This window comes from Camellia sinensis, chromosome 10 (assembly GCF_055761805.1).
Source record: "Camellia sinensis isolate YWXY chromosome 10, ASM5576180v1, whole genome shotgun sequence".
Lineage (NCBI taxonomy): Eukaryota > Viridiplantae > Streptophyta > Magnoliopsida > Ericales > Theaceae > Camellia > Camellia sinensis.
Genome location: NC_138970.1, coordinates 13,425,747 through 13,449,006, shown reverse-complemented (window position 1 = coordinate 13,449,006; position 23,260 = coordinate 13,425,747). Strand labels below are relative to the sequence as shown.

Genomic DNA, 23,260 nt, shown 5'->3' with positions numbered 1-23,260 from the left:
AGTCTATAAGGGATTATGATTCTACATAAAAACAGCTTTATTTAGATTGTTTGCCTTCATATGGGCATTCTTCCTGGTACAAACATAATGTTTTGCTAGTAGAAGGAATTACAAGTAAACCTTATTTAAGATAGTGATAAATATTGACGTTTAGTACCCTTATTTCCTTCATAAGCTTCACTTGGTGTTCTTAATTGAAGTTGACTGGGTATTTAGGCTGTTTGTTTGGTAGAAAGAGTCCCCAATGTTTCTCAAGTTCCGGGTTCTTTTGATCCTCATTAAACATAGCAAAAATGTATGTTTCTATAGGCCTTCCTGGCTTTTTGGGGGTCCCACCTTTCACATGCTGAATCAAATTGTTATTGTAGGTCCTTGCATTATCAATTGATGTAGCAGTTCCACCAACTGTAGGCCATCCACTCTCAGACACGACAATCTCCAAAGAGCCACCACCGGCATTCTCAAGCGCTGAGTAAACAGCATCCAACATAGCATCAAACAGATTTCTGTATCCAAGTGAGCCATCTGTCACCACAACCGAGGGAGCTGTGAACAGAGCGTAATCAAGACGAATGTCTTTGGTGTTGCCTGCATAACTGAAATACGTGTACAAGTTAAGGAGCAATGGGGCACCATTGTTTGCCAAGAAACCAATGATTGGGTCAAGAAACGATCGAATTTCAGGCTTAAAAGAGCCTTTTGATGGAGGAAAAGAGTTTCCAAGTAATCCAGTGAGGATGGCAGTGGAAACTTTGATTTGGTTCCCAAGGCCAGCTGCAACAATAGCGGTGCGCACGTTTCGCATGGCGGGGAGAAGAAATGGCGCTGTGTTGGGATTTGATGGATCGACTTCATTTCCAACCGCGATGTACCTGAATTTGACATTGCCATAGTTTTTGACATTGTTTTTGACCCATGTATTTGCTTCGGCTTGGTTAGAAGCTAGTCTCTGGAGATCAGTGTTTGGAACACCGAGCATGAGCCCAATGTTGGAGCCTCTGAGGGCTTGAAGAGCAGCTTGGTTTGGGTCATAGAGTCGCATTCTTCGGATGCCGTTTTGGTTGTAAAGAGCTACAACATCTTGTTGAGATGGTAATCCGCCGCCAAGCATTCCATAGCAAACCCCAGTTTGGGCACCTGCAACATTATATTAACAAAATAGTAGGAGTCACACATTAGGTTTGTTTTGTACTATAATTGTGTTCTCAATTTTTGAATACATGGAAGTTGGGACTTTGAAAAATCATAGTATGGTTACCAATGTAAAGAATTAAATCAATTTTCTTGAGAATTTTCATATTACAAATAAACAAATGAAATGATCATGACATATTGATTTTTGTGAGTGTGGGTGTTGGGTGGCACATAACTAGTTTTAGAAGACCTATATTGAAATAGTTTTTGTATAATTTGGTATTAGCAAAATAATCAAACAGTGATCAGAATTTTTACGTCTCTTTAAAGAGTAATACTAGAGATCCCAATAGTTTTATCAAGATTTTTATCAAATGTCTCATATGAGTGTAGGATCTACACTATGTGGGTCTTATGTGAGTTTCACACCCATATGAGACATTTGGTAGAAATTTTAGTAGAATTTTTAGAATTTTTAACATCTTTGCTCTTGAAAAGGGTTATAATGGTTGATGTGATGTAAGACTCCCCCCTCTCTCAAACTAAATCCTCCCCTATACCAAAATAATAATAATAATCACCTTAGTTTTGGTAGATTTTTTGAAAATTAAGTTATTTGTTTTTTGTGTTTTTTTGTTTTTAATTATTTTTTAATATTTTAAATATATATGTTTTACTTTCTAAATGAACATAACTTAGATGTACTAAAAAAGTAAAATATTTGTGAAAAAATATGCTAAAAATTCAATAAATACACAAGAATATGAAAATGTGTTGAATTCATATATATATATATATATATATGGTATTTGATGACCTTTTTAAAGAATTTTTTCAATAAATATTATACTTTTTAAGTGTATCTAGATTAAGTGCATCTAAAAAATAAAAAAAAATCTTAAAATATTAAAATTTTTGATAAAAAAGAAAAAAATAATTTTTTGAAAAATGTACACAATTTTTTGAAATCAAACAATATATAATTTTTTTTTTTTTAAAAAAAAATCAACAATATCTAATGATCATTGTTATTGGCTCTTCTCTGTATGCCCCTCAAATTTTTTATTTTTTATTTAGAAACCCTACAATGGAAACAAATATTTAGTGTAATCATGACACCATTTAGCTATTTTTTTTTTAATTAATTTAATTATATGGGGTTGTTTGCAATGATATAAATAACTGTATTTTTAATTTTTTACGAAAAGCTATATAGAAAAATAAAGAGATGATGTAAGCGAAAGAAAAAAAAAATGCTATTATCCAACTTCCCAAACAACCTTATAGTCTCCACTACCGTAATATAGAATTTTTCATCATACATTGCGATATATGAGAACAATTTATTAAAGAAAGAGAAAGAGAGAGAGGGGTATGGAGAGTGAGACCTGTTAGGTCCAAGGTAGCCATTAATACCCCAATCAGAAGCATTGTAGCAATCATGGAAGACATTTTACCAGAAAAATTTAACATATATATGGAGAAGATAAAGAAACAAAGCTAAGACAATATGCCAATGTGTTGCAAAAACACTATGAACTTGGTTCATTTTATAGAGAGGAAGAGGCTTTGATCTTGAGGTCTCAAGTGATGAAGTCCCCACCACACTATTTCCAAGTTAATCAATTCCATGGAAATAATCTAGCAAGAAAATTCCACAAAAATACACCAATTGCAACATCATTTAATGTCCTCTTCTGGGGTTGTACCAAAATTTTGAAAAGTCTTTTTTGTTTTTTTGGAACTTTATTTGGCGAAGGCTGAAAGTTCATTTATTAACTAAAAAAATTCATTTTACGAAGCAAACAAGTAATTTGGCAAACTCATTTCTTTGAAAAAAATTACCTTCAATCACTCTGAAAAATTATTCGAAAAGCCAGTAGATATATGTCAAACAAACAAGCTAACTTTTTTAGCATTAATTTTTTTGTAAGCGTATTTTTAACAAATAGACTAGTAAAGTCCCAAAGAAAGCAATGACTTCATAAACCAAGTCTAGTAGCCGCCCCTATAGATAAGGGTGAAGCTATTAAGAGACCAAAAACAGCACATGTCTCTTCTCGACTTCTAAGAAGTTAAATTTTAAGTTAAAGTTTGAAAATCGCATCAATTTTTTTTCCTAAAATTTTACATATATATATATATATATATATCCTTTATATTTTTTTTCATTCTTCTAACAAATTAAGAAAATATATCTTTTTATTATGTGTATTTAATTGATATCTTTCTTTTCATTTCATATTATTTAAGAGTTTTACATTTTAAAATATTAAGATGATTTTATTGGAGAAATATGTAGTGATATTGAAATAGTTTTGAAATATTAATGATTGATTTTGTTTTAACAAATTAAACTTTATGTTCCAAACCAACTAAATCTAATAATTTATCTAATTCAATTAAAATCATAACTCCACCACTATATATATTGATAAATAGTTAAATGTGTATGCATAGTGAATTTATCTAGTTGTGTGTATATGCCATCACTTTGTTATGCTTGGTTTGCAATGCAGTTATTTAGATTTTTTTTGGTGAACTTTCCCATTTGTAGCAATACTATCAAAAACATTTCATGTGATTGGCCTACTTAGAATTTCCAAGTAAATGAAACCACACAACTAAACACATTTATTGGGGGCACTATATATTAATGGGGCTGACGAAATTTGAATTCAGATTTAATCAATTTTTTCAAAATCTTTAAACTAACAATAAAATAATCAAATATCAAGTTAAACTGAACTTGGGTGAAGTGAGAAATAAGAGACGAGAAAAATGGACTCAGGCAAAGATTTTAATCCACTAGATATTCAAGACTCAACTTTGATATCATATTAGATTTATCGAAGACATAATCCAAAGTCAATTGGTAATGAGTAAAATAACCTTGAACGGGTCAATAAGACTAGATAATCCTAGTACGAGATGGTTAGCCACCTAGGCTCCTAATAAGGAATTTTGAGATTTTGACTTTTTTAATATTTGTCCAATTTATATGCTTAAGAGTGACCTTGTTAGACTATTTCCAGCGTTTCATCTTTTATTTCATCAAATTTTAAATTTGATGAAAAACGTACAAAACTGATACTCCAATGTTAACATCAATTCAATATCAAATTGAGGATATCTCAAATTTTTCATCAAATTGAGAATGCTGGAACATTTCACCAAATTACTGTACATGGCCGCTAGCAAAACAGGTGGCTAGTGGTCAATAAATGAGTATTGAACAACCGGCCGGATGTTCGGCCAGTTATCCCCCGGTTGACTACCTCCTTGCAAAATTACCTATAAATCTGTTTTAGAATTTGAAAAAATTACATTGATCAATTGACCGGCCGGACATCCCCCGATCGTCCTCTTAGTTGACTAGTGATTTGATAAAATTTTAAATTGCTCGATTGAAATGTGCGATATCAGATAAAATTTTTATTGAAATTTAATAAAAAAAAATAATAAACATTAAAGATGCTCTTAGGCCTAGTTCTCGGTCATTATAAAAAAACCACAAGTCATGCAGTGACTCGCGGAAGTGAATATGATGGGAATATGCGGCAAAATTGAGAGTATGTTTTTGGGGGTGAAATTAGATCGTCAAATAAGTCTGCAAAAAACAAAAAAATAGAGTCCCATAAAAATCAAAGCTCTATTATTGTAAGGTCTATTTGGGAAGGGAACACAAGTTAACTGTGGCAGACACTGAATAGTATCCACAAAAATAATAAATTTAATTATCCAAATTACTCATAAATTTGAGTTTTTTTTTTTTTTTTTCCCAAGCAGATTAATTTGTTAAATTTATACTTTTTTTGGGGTAAAATTATTAATATGATTAAAACAAATTATTCATATGATAAAAGATAAATAAAAAGTAGAGAGATGAGAATTAAGGCATTAATGTGCCACTGCAGTAGTCTTTGTCACAAGTGAGGAAAGAAAATGATAAGGTTTGTGTTTGTTTGTATAAATAATATATTGATCTAAGTATCCATATAATTTTAATATTGTTTAACAGCTAATAGTTTTGTATGTATATTTAATATTTTATTCATTGATATATATATTACTTGGGTTATCCGGTGTCTCTAACTAAGCAATCCGAATTTAATTCAAAATTTTAAATTTCTATTCAAGTCCATTACTGAATTCAAAATATATGTTGTCAAATTCTTTAAAAAATTTAGATTGAGCTTGAGTGGCTTCTGTTAAGTCTACCCAAATTGCGGTCCTACTTTTAGTAAAAATTAGGATTCAAAACTATGAAGATTTATCTTGCAAGAAGTCCACTGGAATTGGTTTTCCCTTTTGGATATCCAAACTTGACTAGGACTTTGATCACTGCTTTACGTGTAAGGCCTGCTTTGTTGTGTTAGTATTTTGCTCGGTTTACATTGGTTAAGTTGGATCTCGTACTAAATCAGGGCCTCGTTTAAGAAGACCAGGTTTTAGTCAAAAATTAAAAAAGTTATTTTATTTTATTTATTTATTTATACGTTTTTTTTTATAAAAAAATTAAATTTCAAAAAAAAAAAAACCCCCTTAACCTCCCACACTGTGAAGGCATATTGGGAACAGTGTCATTAGCAAGCTTTGGCCTATCCGGAAAATAGAGTTTTTAACTTACAAATCTTGTGGGAGTTCCAATATCTCAATCTTAATTTTTTAATTTTTTGATTTAAAAAAAAAAAAATCTCAACATTTATTGATTTTTCCCAACCCACAAGTCTTTTTGACTTCTCCCGTACATATTGTTGCACTTTTCAACTCTCCTATACACTATAGTTAGTGATATGATTATTATATTATTTTTATAAAAAATCTAAAAATAATAATTTGTATATTAAAAAAATATCTAAAATAAATATAAATTTTTATTAAAAAATAACAGGTTGCAATTGCCCAAAAAAAAAAAGAGAAAAAAAAGTACACCGTTCATTTCATTAATAATGCTAAAAAAATGTGCCAAGTGTTTGTGTAAGGGCTTGACACGTGTCTACTCTCAAATCTATATATTATATAAGGAAAATGAAATTTCTAACTCGTAAGTTTTGTGGGTGCTCCAATATCTTAATCATAATTTTTTAAGTTTGACTTAAAAAAAAAAAAACTCAGCATTTATTGACTTCTCCCAACCCACAAGCCTTTTTAACTTCTCCCATATCTATTGCCGCACTTTTCAACTTCTCCCATACACTATGGTTAGTGGTGCGATTATTAAATTATTTTTATAAAAAATCTAAAAAATGTACCAAATGTTTGTGTAAAGGCTTGACACATGCCCACTCTCAAATTTATCTATTTATATCTATATCTATTTATCTATCTATACTATATATTAAGTAAAAGGGGTTTTTAACCCCAAGGCTTGTGGGAGTTTCAATACGCCAATCCTAATTTTCTATTTTTTTGTTTTTTTTTTAAAAAAAAAATTAACTTTAGCATTTATTAACTTCTCTCAACCCACAAAACTTTTTGACTTCTCTCATAATTACTGCAGTACCTTTTCCAAAACAAATAATTGGTATATTAAAAAATATTTAAAACAAATATAAATATCTATTATTGTAACTTCTTTATTAACTTCTTTTTTTTTAATGAGATTTAATCTTTTATTTACTGTTTTAATGGTTTTTCTTTACAATTATTTATGAAAAAAATATTATTGTAGTTAGATAGCATAAAAATATTTGTGATTTGATTTGATTTTTAAAGCACCAATTATTGATAATGATTAGATTGTATTTTCAAAAAAAAAAATTGTAATTGATTTTTTTAACTCACTGTGTTTTTGGAAAAAAAATTATTGTGTTTTTTTAACTATCAATTCACTTAATTTGTAATTTGATTTTTAAGTCACTGTGTTTTTTGAAAAACAAAATGGATTGTACTTATTAGAGTCACATAATGTATCAATTATTGATGATGATGATTAGATTGTATTTTGACCCAAAAAAAATTGTAATTGATATTTTTAACTCACTATGTTTTTTGAAAAATAAATTATTGTGTTTTTTAATTATCAATTGACTTAATTTGTGATTGATTTTTTTAATTATTGATGATGATTAGATAGTATTAAAAAAATTGTGATTTATATGATTGAAGTTATCTCCTTTTGTTTATAATTTTATTTTTTAATATGATTGAAGTTAGATAAACATAAACACTCACAAAAAGAAAAATGTGATTGCAGTTTGTTCAATAGTTCTAAATAATCTTTTTTATTTACTATTTTAATAGTTATTTTTTTTATTATGAGAAAAATATGATTGTAGTTAGATAGCATTAAAAAAATTGTGGTTTGTAGAGGTTATCTCCTTTTGTTTATAATTTGATTTTTTAATATGATTGAAATTAGATAAACATAAACACTCACAAAAAGAAAAATGTGATTGTAGTTTGTTCAATGACTCTAAATAATCTTTTTATTTACTATTTTAATGGTTTTTTTTTCAATCATTTATTTATTATGAGAAAAATGTGATTGTAGTTAGATAGTATTAAAAAAATTGTGATTTGTATGATTGAAGTTATCTCCTTTTGTTTATAATTTGAATTTTTAATATGATTAAAATTAGATAAACATAAACACTCACAAAAAGAAAAATGTGATTGTAATTTGTTCAATGGTTCTAAATAATATTTAGCTTGTTTGTTTTCATTTTTCAGAAAACAATTTTCAAAAAATTTTACGATCTTATTTTGTTTTTACTAAAATTTTTTAATATTTTAAGCAATTTTTTTTTTTACTTTTTAGAGACACCTAACATAAATACACCTAAAAAGTAAAAAAATTGTAAAAAAAATCTTATAAAAATTCACTGAATACAAAAAATACAAAAAAAAAAAAATACAAGAATTCAATACGTTTTTTGTATTTTTATGTATTTATTAATTTTTTTAAAATATTTTTTCACAAATTTTTTAATTTTTAGATACATTTAACTAAGGTGCATCTAAAAAAGTAAAAAAATTCAAAAAATATTCACTAAAAACAAAAGAATATGAAAACCAAAAAACTTAGTTTTCAAAAAACTTAATTCAGAAAACTCAATCCAAACACACTGATTTTTATTTACTATTTTAATGGTTCTCTTTTTCAATTATTTTTTTATTATGAGAAAAATGTAATTGTAGTTAGATGGCATTAAAAAATGTATGATTGAAGTTATCTTCTTTTGTTTATAATTTGATTTTTTAATATGATTGAAGTTAGATAAACATAAACACTCATAAAAAAAATGTGATTGTAATTTGTTCAATGGTTCTAAATATTCTTTTTATTTACTATTTCAATGGTTCTTTTTTTAAATGTTATTTAATCGTTTTATTTACTGTTTTAATGATTCTTCTTTACAATTATTTTTTTTATTATGAAAAAAATATGATTGTAGTTAGATAGCATAAAAATATTTGTGATTTTTATAAGTGAAGTTATCTCCTTTTTTGATTTGTATTTGGTTTAGCCAAAAAAAAAATTATAATTTGATTTTTTAATATGATTCGAGTTAGATAAACATAAACACTCACAAAGAGAAAAATGTGATTGTAGTTAGTTCAACGGTTCTTTTTTTTTTAATGTGATTGTATTTAGTTTAATGGTTTTTTTTTTCATTTATTTATTTTTATTATGGAAAAAATGTGATGTGATTGTAGTTTGTTTAACGGTTCTTTTTTTAATGTGATTGTAGTTAGTTTAATGATTCTTTTTTTTTCATTAATTTATTTTTATTATGAGAAAAATATGATGTGATTGCAGGTAAAAAATCAAATCATGCAAATCACAAATATTTGTGAAGTCAGATAAACATAAACATTCACAAAGAGAAAAATGTGATTGTAGTTAATTTAATGTTTTTTTTTAATGTGATTGTATTGTAGTTAGTTTAATGGTTATTTTTTTCATTTATTTTTTTATTATTGGGAAAATGTGATGTAACTGTAGTTTGTTCATTGGTTCTTTTTTTTTTAATGTGATTTAATCTTTTTATTTTCTGTAGTTAGATAGCATAAAAATATTTGTGATTTGTATGATTGAAGTTATCTCCTTTTGTGATTTTTATTTGGTCTAACCAAAAAAAAATTATAATTTGATTTTTTAATATGATGGAAGTTAGATAAACATAAACACTCACAAAGAGAAAAATGTGATTGTAATTAGTTCAATAGTTTTTTTTTAATGTGATTTTAATTAATTTAATGGTTTTTTTTTTCATTTATTTATTTTTTATTGTGGGAAAAATGTGATGTGATTGTAGTTTATTCAACGGTTCTTATTTTTTTTTTTTTAATGTGATTGTAGTTAGTTCAATGGTTCTTTTTTTTAATGTGATTGTATTGTAGTTAGTTTAATGGTTTTTTTTTTCATTTATTTTTTTTATAATGAGAAAAATGTGATTATTTGTAGTTTTTACACTCCGTTTTGATCACACGGTAAATTTATTTTAACTGATTGTGTTTTTTTACACTCTATTTCTATCACATGATAAGGAAAAAAATTTGTTTGCATTGTAACAATCTCTTTGTTTTTACAGGATGGAACGTGATACAGTTACTGCTAAAATCAATCGACTATGTCGAAAAAAAAATTACTCATTTCACGCTGGACTGATTATGATGATTCAATATTCAAGGATAAATTGAAACAATTTAAAAAAGAAGCACGTCGTATAGTGATCCCGATTTTCCCTCTCATGTTTACTGTATTCCGGACTCGGTTCCGTTGATAGTTGTTGTTGTCTGTATTTCATTTCCGTCCTCTAACTCTTTGTATTTGAGTTTAGAATTGTCTTGGGCGTGTTTCGAACAGGTTGGTTGAGCTTTTGTCCCAACTCTTATTGCCCAGATTTTTGGTGATCCGCTCGAGCGAGTCTTCTTGCGCTCGAGCGGAGTTTGCATACCTTCAGTAGTTTGTTCGTCTGCAAAAATACTGCAGATGTGTTTTTCACGCTCGAGTGGATTTCCTTACGTTCGAGCGGGTATCCTTGTGCTGGAGCAGGTGCTCATTGTCTGTAAAAATACTGGAAGAGTGTAATCTACGCTCGAGCGGGTGTTCCTTTGCGCTCGAGCGGGTGGAGTTTTGCAGTTGTGTCTTGGCGCTCGAACGGGTATCCTTGCGCTCGAGCGGGTCCAGCTTTTGTGTCTGACGTTCGAGTGTCCTATTCTTGGCTCGAGCGGGTCATACGTGTATCAGTTGGCAGCTGGGTCATTTTAGATCACTTTTTCAACTCTCACTCTCTCTCTTACTTTTCAAAACCCTATTTTGAGAGCTTCTCTCACTACATTTCACCTTCTCTCTAAGGTTTGATCTAGTTTGAGTGATCTCCTACCTTAGTTCCTTTGCAAAGAGTGTAGAGCTTGGCTTGGGCTATCTATCAATCCGAAAATCTTGGGATTTGGAGTACTTTCGATTTTCTTCACCTTCTCTTTTGGGCTCCGAATTTGAGGTAGGGATAACTACTCACTTTTATGATCTTTGACATAAACTTTTGGTTATTTTGATATAATGTTGAAGTTGGGTGATTTTGGGTGTTAGGGTTTCAACTTGAATAAAGAGGAGTTTTGTTCTTTTGGCCAATACATGTGTATTTGAGCCTTAAAATGAGATTGTGGATGTTTAATGATAATATTTGGACCTTTGGGTCAATATTAAAAAAAAGGGAAAAATGCCATACTTGGGTTTTATTGGGTCATTAGTGTAATTAATGACTTACATTGTGAAATAGTGCAATTAGAAAGTTATGAGAAGGAATGGTGGAGTTGGATTGATTAATCACTCACTTTTAAAAATATTGATAATTTATCTGTTGATGCATTTATTGTCTGTCTAGAAATAATTGCTTTGGGCTATCGGTGGAGGATAGTCGTGATTGTTGTAGACTCTGTATGTTGATTAGGGAAAATTGAAACTAATCACGTTGAATATGTCATTGAATGTGACGGTTAGAATAATATAGCAAATCTGTGTATTGATTGATCGTGTATATGATAATTGTTTATATACATTGCTTTGTGTCGGAGGAGATAGGGGATGTACTCCACGGTTTAGGGGAAGATAGGGGATGGACTCCTAAACCGGATATTATTTGGGAGGAGATAGAGGATGGACTCCATCGATACAGTAAATGTGTGTATCATTTATGAAGTATGGAAGTGTTTTAATTTGACAGTGATACATCAAATATGTGTATTTGTTGTGAAGTATGGAAGTGTTTTATTATGAGCTATTGTCTCATTTGAAATTGAAGTATTGTTGATATGAGTTGTAGTCTCATTTAAATTGTTTGGCCAGGTTCTGAGCCATGATTATGAATTGAAAATTTGTTAAGTAAAGGAAAGTAAAATGAACATGGACATATTTGTCATGGAACTGAAATGTGTTATGAGTTGATTTATATGAGTTAAACATTTATCAAATGCTAATGTTTTAGTTATTGCTCATATTATGTTTAGCATATTTCTATTGGGCATTGGCTCACCCTATATGGGACATCATTTTCAGGTTCAGGTGACATGCCACCTCCAAGGAAGTAGCTTGGGAGGCTTGAGGCTGATAACCCTTTTTGTTGATTATCTTTTGGTAGTACATGTACATCAAGCCAAGGGCTTATTTTGTGTAAAGAGTTAGAACTCTATTTTTGTTGAACCCAAGTCTTGACTTGGAAAGTTGTAAACCTTTAGGGCATTTACTTTTGTTGTCAACATGTAATATGTAACGCCCTCAAAATAATACATAAAATCCATCACTTTAGACATGCATTGATACAAAAGAAATCAACCATTTCTATTCATCAGAGTAGTTCTTACAACAGTATTACATGTTAACAACAAAAGCAAATGCCCTACAGTCTTAGAGCTTTCCAAGTCAACACTTGGTTACACAAAAGAAGAGTACTAACTCTATACAAAGTAAGCCCTTGGCTTGATATACACGTAATACAAACAAAATAATTAAAAAGAGTCTTCAAATCCCATATCCATCCAAGCTATGTCCTTGGAGGTGGCATGCTACCTGTATCTGAAAATAATGCCCCATATAGGGTGAGCCAACGCCCAGTAGAGATATGCTAAACATAGTATGAGCAATAACTAAGACATTAGTAAATGATAAATGTTTAATTCCCATAAATCAATTCATAACCCATTTCTATTACATGACCACTATGTCCATGTTTCATTTCATTTTTCATTCCTATCCAATTTTTCATTTACAACAACGGCTCAGAACCTGGCCAACAATTTTCATGGGACAGTGACTCATATTAAACGTTTCTCATTACACCATAGATAAGCCTACTAGCTATATCAACATCTCAACAGATAAGCATACATGCTGTATCCACACTTCAACAGATAAGAATATGAGCTATATCAACACTTTCATAGATAAGCATATGAGCTGTATCACCACATTATTTGACAAACATATGAGTTGTATCAGTGGAGTCCATCCCCTATCTCCTCCCAAACAACATCCGGTTTAGAGGTCCATCCCCTATCTTCCCCTAAATCGAGGAGTACATCCCCTATCTCCTCCCACACACACAACGTATATACACATAGGTCATATACACAATCAATCAATACATAACGCAAATGTATTCTATCAACCGTTATACTATATGACACATTCAATTGATTAGTTTTAGTTTGCCTAATCATCATGCATTGCCTACAACAATTATAACTACCCTCTACGGGTAGCCCAAAGTAATTATTTCTAAACAGATAATAAAAGCTCCAACAGATAAAATATCAATGTTTCCAAAAGTAAGCGATTTATAAATCCAACTCCACCATTTCACAACATAATGAGCCAATTTCATTATTTCCAACTTAATTCCATAAGTCCACAATTTTTTTCCAAATTAATTATACCAATTAATTTATACAACAAATTAGGGTTTTCTACCCCATTTCCCAATATTGACCTAATGGCCTATATATCAACAACCAACAACAATATCATTATTTTAAAACCCAAAATATATATTTTTGAATCAAAATAACAAAACCCCCTTTCAACATTTTCAAACCCTAACTTCCCACAATCAACCATTTAACAAAATACCCAAATATCTAGGTCAAAACCCATAGTAGTGAGTAGGAATCCCTACCTCAAAAGATGACACCCAACGAAGAAGATGACAAAAATGAAGTTGCTCCAAATCACAAGTTTCTCGGATCAAAATGTAGCCCTCGACGATCAACCCAACTTTTACAAAGGCCAAAGGTGAGGAAACAACTCCTACTAGATCAATACTTAGAGAGAAGTTTGAGTTTTAGAGTGAGGTGCTCTCTAATGGCTTTTTCAGAAAAGTAAGAGAGAGAAAGAATGAGAAAAAGTGATTTAAAAATGCCCCACAGCCAACTGATATACGACATTCCCGCTCGAGCGGAAAGCACAATGCTCGAGTGTCAAGAACAAAAACTAGGTCCGCTCGAGCGCAAGAAGGCCTGCTCGAGCGCCAAGACACAAGAATAAAGTACATCCGCTCAAGCGAGAAAACCAGTCCACTCGAGCGCAAATTTCCCTCTTCCAGAACTTTCACCAAGACAGTACTACCCGCTCGAGCGCGAACAAACCCGCTTGAGCGCGACCCGCTCGAGCGCAGGAAACCTGCTCGAGCGTAGAAATCACACCTGCAGAAGTTTTGCAAGGACACGAAATACTGGGAGTGTGCAATCTCCGCTCGAGCGCCAGAACACCCGCTCGAGCGGACAACTAAAAACCAAACTCCGCTCGAGCGTAGAATGACCCGCTCGAGCGTAACACCAAAAACCTGGGCAATAACATTAGAGACCAAAACTCATCTTACCTGTTCGAAACATGCCCAACACATCCTAAAACTCAAACTTAAGGAATTTAAAGGATGACAATAAGGTATACAACCACCAACTCCACGGAACGAAAGTCCGGAACACAACAATTACAGAAAGGGAAAACCGAGATCGTTATATAATATCTTTTGTAAGAATACTCTGATGAATGGCATTATGTTTCACTCTCTTAAGTTTATGGATGTAATGAATGCATGATTTATGGGTTTATTTTGAGGGTGTTACACGTCGATTAAGAGTATGTGCTCTACGTGACAAACAATTGCATTATAGAACGAATGTTCGAAATGTCACAAGTAAGCTCTGAAGTATTATCATTTTCATATATATTAATTGAAACATTAGTTTTTATACTCAATATATATATATATATATTGCTATAATTTAAAATACAGGAGTTCTTATGCCTTCCACATCAGAGGGTGTTCACTTCCACCAAAATGTTTCAAGAGTCACCATATTGACAAACAATACTAATGTTTTAAATGGTAATGTAACGCCCCCAAAATAATACAATAAAGATAACTCATATGCGAAATAAATATGAGAGACAACATGCTTTCATACATCAGAGTTTATTGTTTAACAAACAAATAAATGCCATAAAGGCTTACATCTTTCCAAGTCATTGCTTGGTTACACAGACTGAGTCTCGCTCATTATATCTTAAGCCCTTGGCTTTACAAATACCAAACATACACACATAAAGCATAAATATGAAGCTCTTGCTTCCCAATAGTCCATCCATGCTATTAGCTTGGAGGTAACACCTCACCTGCACCTGAAAATGATATTCCCGTATAGGGTGAGCCAACAGCCCAATAGAGATAATCTAACACAATTTATGATGTTTAGCAAATGTATAAATACCACGTATATAAACAATACCGATATGGAAGCATCCACAAGGCCTACATATCCATATGCCACTGAGGCCAATCTTATTCCATGTTCCATCAATTCATTTCCAGTTCATATACACTACTCAATTCATGAGTTAAATTCATTATCTTTCAATAACCAAAATGAGACTACAACTCAATGGTTTTCCAAATATGCAAAACACAATCTTTCAATAACCAAAATGAGACTACAACTCAATGGTTTTCCAAATATGCAAAACACACGTAAACACTTCAAACTTTGCCATTTTATGGAAATTTCATCCGAAGGAACTGGCACCCATTTATATAAAATTTCGGGTCTTGCATCCAGGACACTCCGGCTAACTTGCTTTAAATGGAGTCCATCCCCTTTCTCCTCCTAAACAAATATACCTATGCAATGTATTTATAAACATACATATACAATGTATTTATAAATATAATCACACATGGAGTACATCCCCTATCTCCTCCTAATAAACATACATATACAATGTATTTATAACATAGTCATATTATGGAGTACATCTTCTTTCTCCTTCCAATAAACCTACATATACAATGTATTTACAACATGGTCATATTCAATGACACCAACCATAGATTAACATTAAATCGCCTAATCCTCATACAATTTTTACAAAAAATATTGCTATCCTCCACCGATAGCCCAATACAATTATTTCCAAGATATATTCAATATCGGATTTAATGGTTTATTCAAAACTTCCATAGGTGAGATAATACATATCCAATATCACCATTTATATCGATAATCGTCCAATTTAACATATTCAATATTATTTCCAATTATTTATACAAAATAATCATTTTATCAAAATAGGACAAAAATTCCCCTTTTTCCAATATTGACCCAAAAACCTAAAATCAACTATTTTGGTGCAACAAGATCCTATATTCAAACCCCACACTCATTTATCTCTCATACATCAAAAACGCCTCTTTTCATTTCATATCCAAATCTTAGATTTGTCCAAACCACAACCAAATCTTATCATCTATACATAATAGCAAATAACTAAGCTAAAAACCATATTAGAGTGTAGAAAATCCCTACCTCAAACTTAGAAGAAGAAAATAGTTGAAACCCCCAAGATCAACGACGATGAAGCTCAATCTCCACCACACACAACGAAGCCCTCGAGAAGTTACACAACTTTAACGAAGGAACTATGGCCAAAATCCCAATGAATTTGGAGAAATCAAAGAGAGAAGTTGATTTCTAGAGAGAGAGGCTCTAGATCTGCAGATTTTGAGACTTTTAGAGAGAGAGAGAAAATAGAAAAATGACCTAAAATGTCACTTTCGCGACTTGTTATAACACGGTCCCCTCGAGCGTGGAAACCCCCGCTCGAGCGTAAGACATAGACTCCCGCTCGAGCGTGAAACCCTGCGCCTAAGCGTGAAATACGCTCATCTAGTATTTTTGCAGATACAGTCCCTCCGCTCGAGCTCCCAAATTCCCGCTTGAGCGTGGAGCAAAATTTGTGAAGCCCGCTCGAGCGTGAGAATGCCCGCTAGAGTGGAGGAGCCAAATTCTGGGCAACAAAGGCTTAGAAAAACAAGCAACCAACCTGTTCCAAACACACAACTACAACCCAATAGCCAACATTAAGGGGAAGACAAGGGAAGCAAGACATGAACCACCATCCAAACGAATACAAACCCGAGTCCGGAACACCACAAGAGAATGGTCAAAACCAGGGTCGCTATAGGTAAGAACCCCAAGTAATAATATTTTCTAATTATGATTCTTTTATATTATAACTTGCAAATACTAATATCTGCTACTTTCATAATGAATGCTAATAATTATATTGTTTATATCTTTCATGAAAATTATATGATGCAATAGGCATGCCTCCCATATATGAGGAAGAATGTAAGAAATATTATTTATATTAATTTTATAATTATGATTTATTTGACAATATTCTTATAACTTCAAAAAAAGTAATGATTTTATACTAATTTTTTTATTCATGTAAATCCAAATAAAGGAATTGTTATGTTCCCGATATCTAAGAGTGTTCAGATGCATGAAGATGTTTCAGAAGTCACAAGTGTGATGAATAATAATATTGTCTTACAACAAGGTAAACACTAACATATATATTGATTTTGTAATTATGATTTTTTAAATTATAATTCTCGATACTCTCATTTCCACCAAATTGTTTCAAGAGTCACCACATTGACAAACAATACTAATGTTCTAAATGGTAAGAACCTCGAGTAATAATATTTTTTAATTATGATTCGTTTATATTATAACTTGCAAATACTAATATCTGCTATTTTCATAATAAATGCTAATAGTTATATTGTTTATATTTTTCATGAAAATTATATGATGCAATAGTCATGCCTTCCATATATGAGGAAGAAGGTAGAAATATAATTTATATTAATTTTACAATATTCTTATAACTTTAAAAAAGTAATGATTTTATACTAATTGTTTTATTCATGTAAATTCAAATAAAGGAATTGTTATGTTCCCAATATCTGAGGGTGTTCAGATACATGAGGATGTTTCAGAAGTCATAAGGGTGCTGAATATGTCTTACAACAAGGTAAACACTAACATATATATAGATTTTGTAGTTGCTATTTTTAAAATTATAATTCATGATACTGATATTGTTTATTTTTTCATCCAATTAGTGTAGACACCCCATTTTTTACCGCCCTTAAGACTTGGGCACTACTGATGGTTTACTTGGTGGAGAAAGGTGTGCAAGGCAAAGGTTCAGTTTCTTCGGCAAGAAGAGAGTCAAATCTCAACTTCACACTCCTTTTTAGACCAAAGCAATCTTGATCAAAAGATTTTAGACCTTAAAATCCTCTCTTTCAAAACGTTTCTGAAATAAAGTTCTTACGATGTTCCGAGGCTCGCATTTTGTCAAATGTTGCGCTTTTCGGTAAACCGAGCAAGGACAAAGTGGAAATGAATGAAAGAGAGATGAAATCTTTGAAAAATATTTCAAAACACCTTGTATAGGGGTTTGGAGTTGAAGAAAAGAGGAGAAGAGAGACGAAAACTAGTTTGGGAGGGGTTTGGCATGAATCCGGGCAGGACTGAAACTGCGCGACTCCACCGAAACGGGCATAACTCTTTACACAGGAGGAATTTTGATGTGAGGTTGGTGCCATTGGAAAGCTAACTTTTGGGGCTTCAATGTGGCCATATGGAAAACCAGAAAATCAGATGGCCGACCAGATTTTTTGGTCAAAAGTGGTTCAGTATGAATCCGAGAAGGAGAGAAAACATCTGCGCGGCTTCACTGAAACGGGCATAACTCTTTGCAAAGGAGGAATTAAGATATGAGGCCACCATCGTTGGAAAGCTTACTTCCAGGGCTTCATTTTTCACTCAAGAATCTCCTAAGGAAAAATCCAGGTGGGAGAGATATGGTTGGTTGAAGTCCGGTTGGACCGAATCTGCACGGTTCACCAAAACTGGCATAACTTTTTGCACAGGAGGAATTTTAATGCAAGGTTTGCGGCATTGGAAAGCTAACTTCAAGGGATTCATGGATGACCAGATTTAGGCCTTGAACCTTTTGAACCCTGATCGGCCGACCAGGGTACGTGGTCGGCCGACCACTTGAAATGGTCGGCAGCTGCCCTCTGTTTTGTCTCTCTGAGTGTGTTCCAGCTGTGCCAGCTGTGTTCCATTTGACCCACTGTCCAAGATTTGAGCCCTTTGTTTCTCTTATTAAGAAAGCTTTGGTCCCTTTGCTTATTTTGGAAGAGAAGTTTGACCTTTTGGCCAAGCTTCTTGAGGAAGCTTGACCCTTTTGGTTTAGCTTTCTCAAGAAGCTTGACCCTTTTGGTTAGCTTCCTTTAGAAGCTTGCACCCTTTACTTGAGGCTTCCTAAAGAAGCCATGGCCCTTTGTCTTCTATAAGATAAGTTCTCAACTCCATTTTGCAAGGTTAGAAAGTTTGGCCAAGGCACATGCACTCCACCCTCCATAGCCTTCTTCTCCAAAGCTCCAAACCCTAATTTTCTTGGCCATTTACACTACACCTCTAAGCCTAACACCTCCACCATCCATTCCAGCACCTTGGAACTCATTTTCAGAGGTTCAAAGCTCATTTTCTTGGTCCGAGGTTGGCTGCATTGCTGTGCTACAAGGGTAAGTCCTCATTTCCCCAATTTTTGCATTATTTTGCTCTATATCTTAGCTCCATTTTCAAGCATTTTTGAGCCTTGTTGTAAACTGAAAATAGTCTTATTTTGAGCTCCTATTCATGTTTGTTTAAGAGTACTTTTCTGTTTGAGGTCTTCTACCCCCTTGAATGCTTTATCTCTCTTTTAGGGCTTATTTTGCATGATATATTAGCCTCATTTGTGAGCATTTTTGGACCTCAACCTAAACTGAAGAAAGTTTTTTTTTGACCTCCTGTTTAAGTTTGATTGAGGTCACTTTTCTGTTTGGAGTCATTTTCTTCCTTGCATGCTTCATTTCTCCATGTTTTGAGCCATGCATGTGAGCATTTGCATTGGCCTTGTTTTGGCCTCTTAGCCACTGAAATCTAGTGGATTTTCAGTGGCCTTGATGTGTCTTTGAGCTCCAAAATCATAGAGGGGTGACCCTCTCACCCCTCATTCTCTTTACTAGCATTGTTGGCCTTCCAAAAGGGACTCTATTTTGCATGCATTGAAGTCATGTTTCAGGCCTTATTTTGTGATTTTTATGGTCTGCATAAGCTCTGTTCGGAGCCCATTTTGCCATATTTTATGTCTATGATGCATGTGTAGAACAATCCCACTCAAGGCCTTTCAAAGGGTCTTTCATTTGCATGCTTCCTAGGTTAATTTCAGGGCATTTTTGGTGAGTTTTATGGCTGTCATAACTCATTTCCAGAGGTGGTTTTGCCATGTTACGTGTCTATCTTGTATGTGCTTAATAACCCCTTGTATGGCCCTCTAAAGAAGCCCCTCATTTTTGCATCCATTGGCTGCATTTCAGTGATTATTTGGGCATATTTTGGCATGTTTTATTCACTGTTTTTGGCTGGTTTGATGAGTTCTCATTTGCTTCATATACATGCCATGTAAACCATGCTTGCTAGCCAATGTTGCATACTATTTTAGTCTATCATGTTAGCATCTTTTGGCCATACTCTAAACTAGAAATGTGCATGTTTTGGGACTGCCTTGGCTTTGCCTTTTGACTTCATGATCAAATAATGCTTGCTTTGTATACTTGTGGTTCAATACATGTGCCTAGTTTTGAGTTTCGGGGCTTATTCCATGCATCGGGTGCCATATTTCCATGTTTCGGGACAATTTAGCATCATGTTTCAGTGCTGGAAATTACATGTTTGTATGCCATCTTTCATCCCTTGCCATGCTTTGGTAGAGTGGCATTTTATGCCTTAGGTTTGGTCCTCGGTATGCGTGCATGTGTGCACGCATTTCGGTTGTCTCTTTTCCATCTCATGGCCACTGATATGAGTGTGGCTGAGGTCCACTCATGTTGGTGTAAGTCCATCGTGCATTGTGTATATCATTTCAATCCATAGCATTGCGTATGCTAGGTTGCATTTTAGAGCATTGTGTATGCCATGTTACATCACGCGCATTGTGTATGTCATTTTAGTACAGAGCATTGCGTATGCTAGGTTGCATGTTAGTCGCATTGTGCATGCCATTCCATTTGCATGGTGCTTGGAATAGGGTTTAGTCCAAGCACGGGAAATGAGGGGCGTTTCGTACTCCAAGTGACGAAACGCGCCTTGATTCCCGGTCCCCGACGTTCTTGATTATCTATGATAGAATTGTTGGCTTTATATGTTCATACCTGCATTCATGTCATATTAAAACGTGCAATTCGGTCTCTCGGCCATCATGCATCGAGATGCGTGATTGGTGGCTCGAGAACCAAGGGCCACACTCCCTAGAGCTTGTGCAAGGACGGGGAGGAGTGGTCGCGCACACATATGTTGAAAATACATTGCTTTCTCTCTTTCTTGCCTTTGTTGCAGAAAAACCAGAGTCTAGGGGCAGAAAGTGGTCGGCCGACCAGGTTTTCTGGTAGGCCGACCACCTTTTTTGGTTTTCACCATGAGGGGTGGTCGGCAGGTGTTTCCCAAGCCAAGAGCTAGTTGGCAGCCTTCCCCAGGTGGAGTTTCAGCCTCCTGGAGCTTTGTGTAAGTTTCTGAAATCAGCTGCAAACAATGGCAGGACAAGGCATCGCGATGGAATTTACCAACAAAGCGCATCAAGCATGCATGCATTCATTGTCATCCAAAACAGAGCCGGGGTAGTCCATTTGCATGCCAGTTTATAGCTTACTTAGCTAATTTGTTAGTTAGTTAGTGGATATGTAATAATTAGCTGCAATTCGTTATTCATTTCGGACTGTATTATTTATTCGGACCCTCCGAGCGAGGGCACAATTGTAATAAGTGTGCGTGCGTGTGATGTATGTCTTCCAACCCCACGTCTTTCTCCTTTTTATTTACCTGCTTATGATGGTTAGATTAGGGCATGTTTCAATTAGCATACTAATGCTCGCATGTTTGCATCCATTCATCTGTCTTACATGCACCGGGCTCGGCGCATCGTACTAACTGCATTTGTTTTTCAATTCCGAGTTGAATACCTATTAGCTGTAGCATTTCACATGTCATTTTAGAATAGCCGAGCCTATTGTAGTTACATTTTTGCATGTGTTGCATTAGGCATTTTTGTATAGTTATGATCATGCATGGATTTCTAACCTAGCTTTTGTTTTGGCTTGGAGTACTCGGTAAGTTTTACGCTTTAGCATCTTGCATGCGTGTGAATGCTGCCATGATAGCATGTTTACCATGAGGCTATATGCTTATATGATATAATTGTCTGAATGCCTGTGGGTGAAGGTTGGATTATCTGAATTGGAATAATGCATTGACTGTGAGTTTTAAGCCCACTAGATAGTGGCAAAACCATGTTTTTTAAGCCCACCCGAAGGTGGCAAAATCTGCATTTTAAGCCTACTTGCGAGTAGCAAACCATTTTCAAAACAAACATGAGATGTGTTGTTCCAATTCAGGCGATCCGGTCTATATTTGTATGCTGTGCGTACCACATAGTAAATCTAGGCTAATAACCGGAATAAGAATGCATAGTGTTTTCAAAACCCGATATCATAGTTAGTAGAGGCCGATCTTTGATTAGGCGAGTGGGGGTGCTCATGAAGTGACCTTCCCCAATCGTACCCAAGTTCCCGAGCTGAGACAACTTTGATGATGACGGACACGTGGCCTTAGGCAACGAGTCAGGGTTTCCTAAATTTCCCAAAATAAAATATTTAGGTGGCGACTCTGTATTTGGCAAAGCAGTCCATGTTTGGCACTTCTTTCAAAAAATCTGTTTTCAAAAACGATTTGCCAGATTTGGACTCTTTGATGATTCATCGATCTTGCATTGCACTCTACGAGATTAGATACTGGACTGTGACTTTGAGTCCTGAACTGTAGTGAGCCCAATGAACAAAATGGGGAGGGATTCCCTCCCGGGACGTTCGGGGACGCCTACAATTAGATGACATGATAGTCATGTCTCAAAATTTAGAGGGCATTTAGTTGCATAAAGATTTATTACAGGAAACTATAATAGCGAACAATAATTTTGTCACAGAAGAATAAGGTAATAATTATTATTTGTATTAATTTTATAATTATGATTTATTTGATAATATTATCATAACTTCAAATAATAAATGATTTGACACTAAATATTTTATTCATGCAAATTCAAATAAAGGAATTGTTGTGTTCCCGATATCTGAGGGAGTTCGCATACATGAAGATGTTTCGGAAGTTACAAGGGTGGTGAATAATAATATTGTCCTACCAGAAGGTAAACCCTAATATATATATATATATATATATAGATATTAATATTTTTAATTATAATTTTAAAATTATAATTGCCAATAATTGATATTCACGAAACTTTAAATTAAATATTAATTTTTAAGTTAATCATTTCTCAATTAAATTTTAGATGATGAAATAGTCATGCCCCTCATATCTGAGGACATTCAGTTGCATAGAGATGTCTTAGATGTCGCTTTGACAACAAATGTTAATATTCTTCCACAACAAGGTAAGAATAAACTATTATGTTATTCATGGCTCATAATTTATAGTTATCTCATTACTATTCTCATTGTATTATTTCACATAAGTTTATTTTGGGATATTTAATTATTTTTCAATGATTTTTTACGATGAAATAGTCATAAATCCCATAACAGAGAGCGTTCAATTGCATACAAATAATAACATTGTTCCACAACAAGGTAAGAATTATTTTGTAATAATTTTGCTTAAAAAATTAATGACAACTCCTACAATTTAAATATACATTGTC

The 23,260-nt window shown here is 33.2% G+C and overlaps 1 protein-coding gene across 2 annotated transcripts in view; it reads right to left on the bottom strand.

The window, feature by feature from the left end:
* Positions 1-19: 19 nt before the first annotated feature.
* The window catches only part of LOC114271750 (glucan endo-1,3-beta-glucosidase, basic isoform), an 82,116-nt gene continuing 58,875 nt past the window's right edge, over positions 20-23,260 (bottom strand). The window contains exons 1-2 of one of the 2 annotated variants that reach the window (XM_028213375.2): positions 2,523-2,680; positions 20-1,137 (exon numbers count right to left, since the gene is read on the bottom strand). In XM_028213375.2, the coding sequence (XP_028069176.2) occupies positions 191-1,137; positions 2,523-2,607 (1,032 nt within the window). In that variant the 5' untranslated portion in view covers positions 2,608-2,680 and the 3' untranslated portion in view covers positions 20-190. Of the gene's footprint in view, positions 1,138-2,522; positions 2,681-23,260 lie in introns of those variants that run through there. The other variant, XM_082893207.1, reaches the window with a different exon arrangement.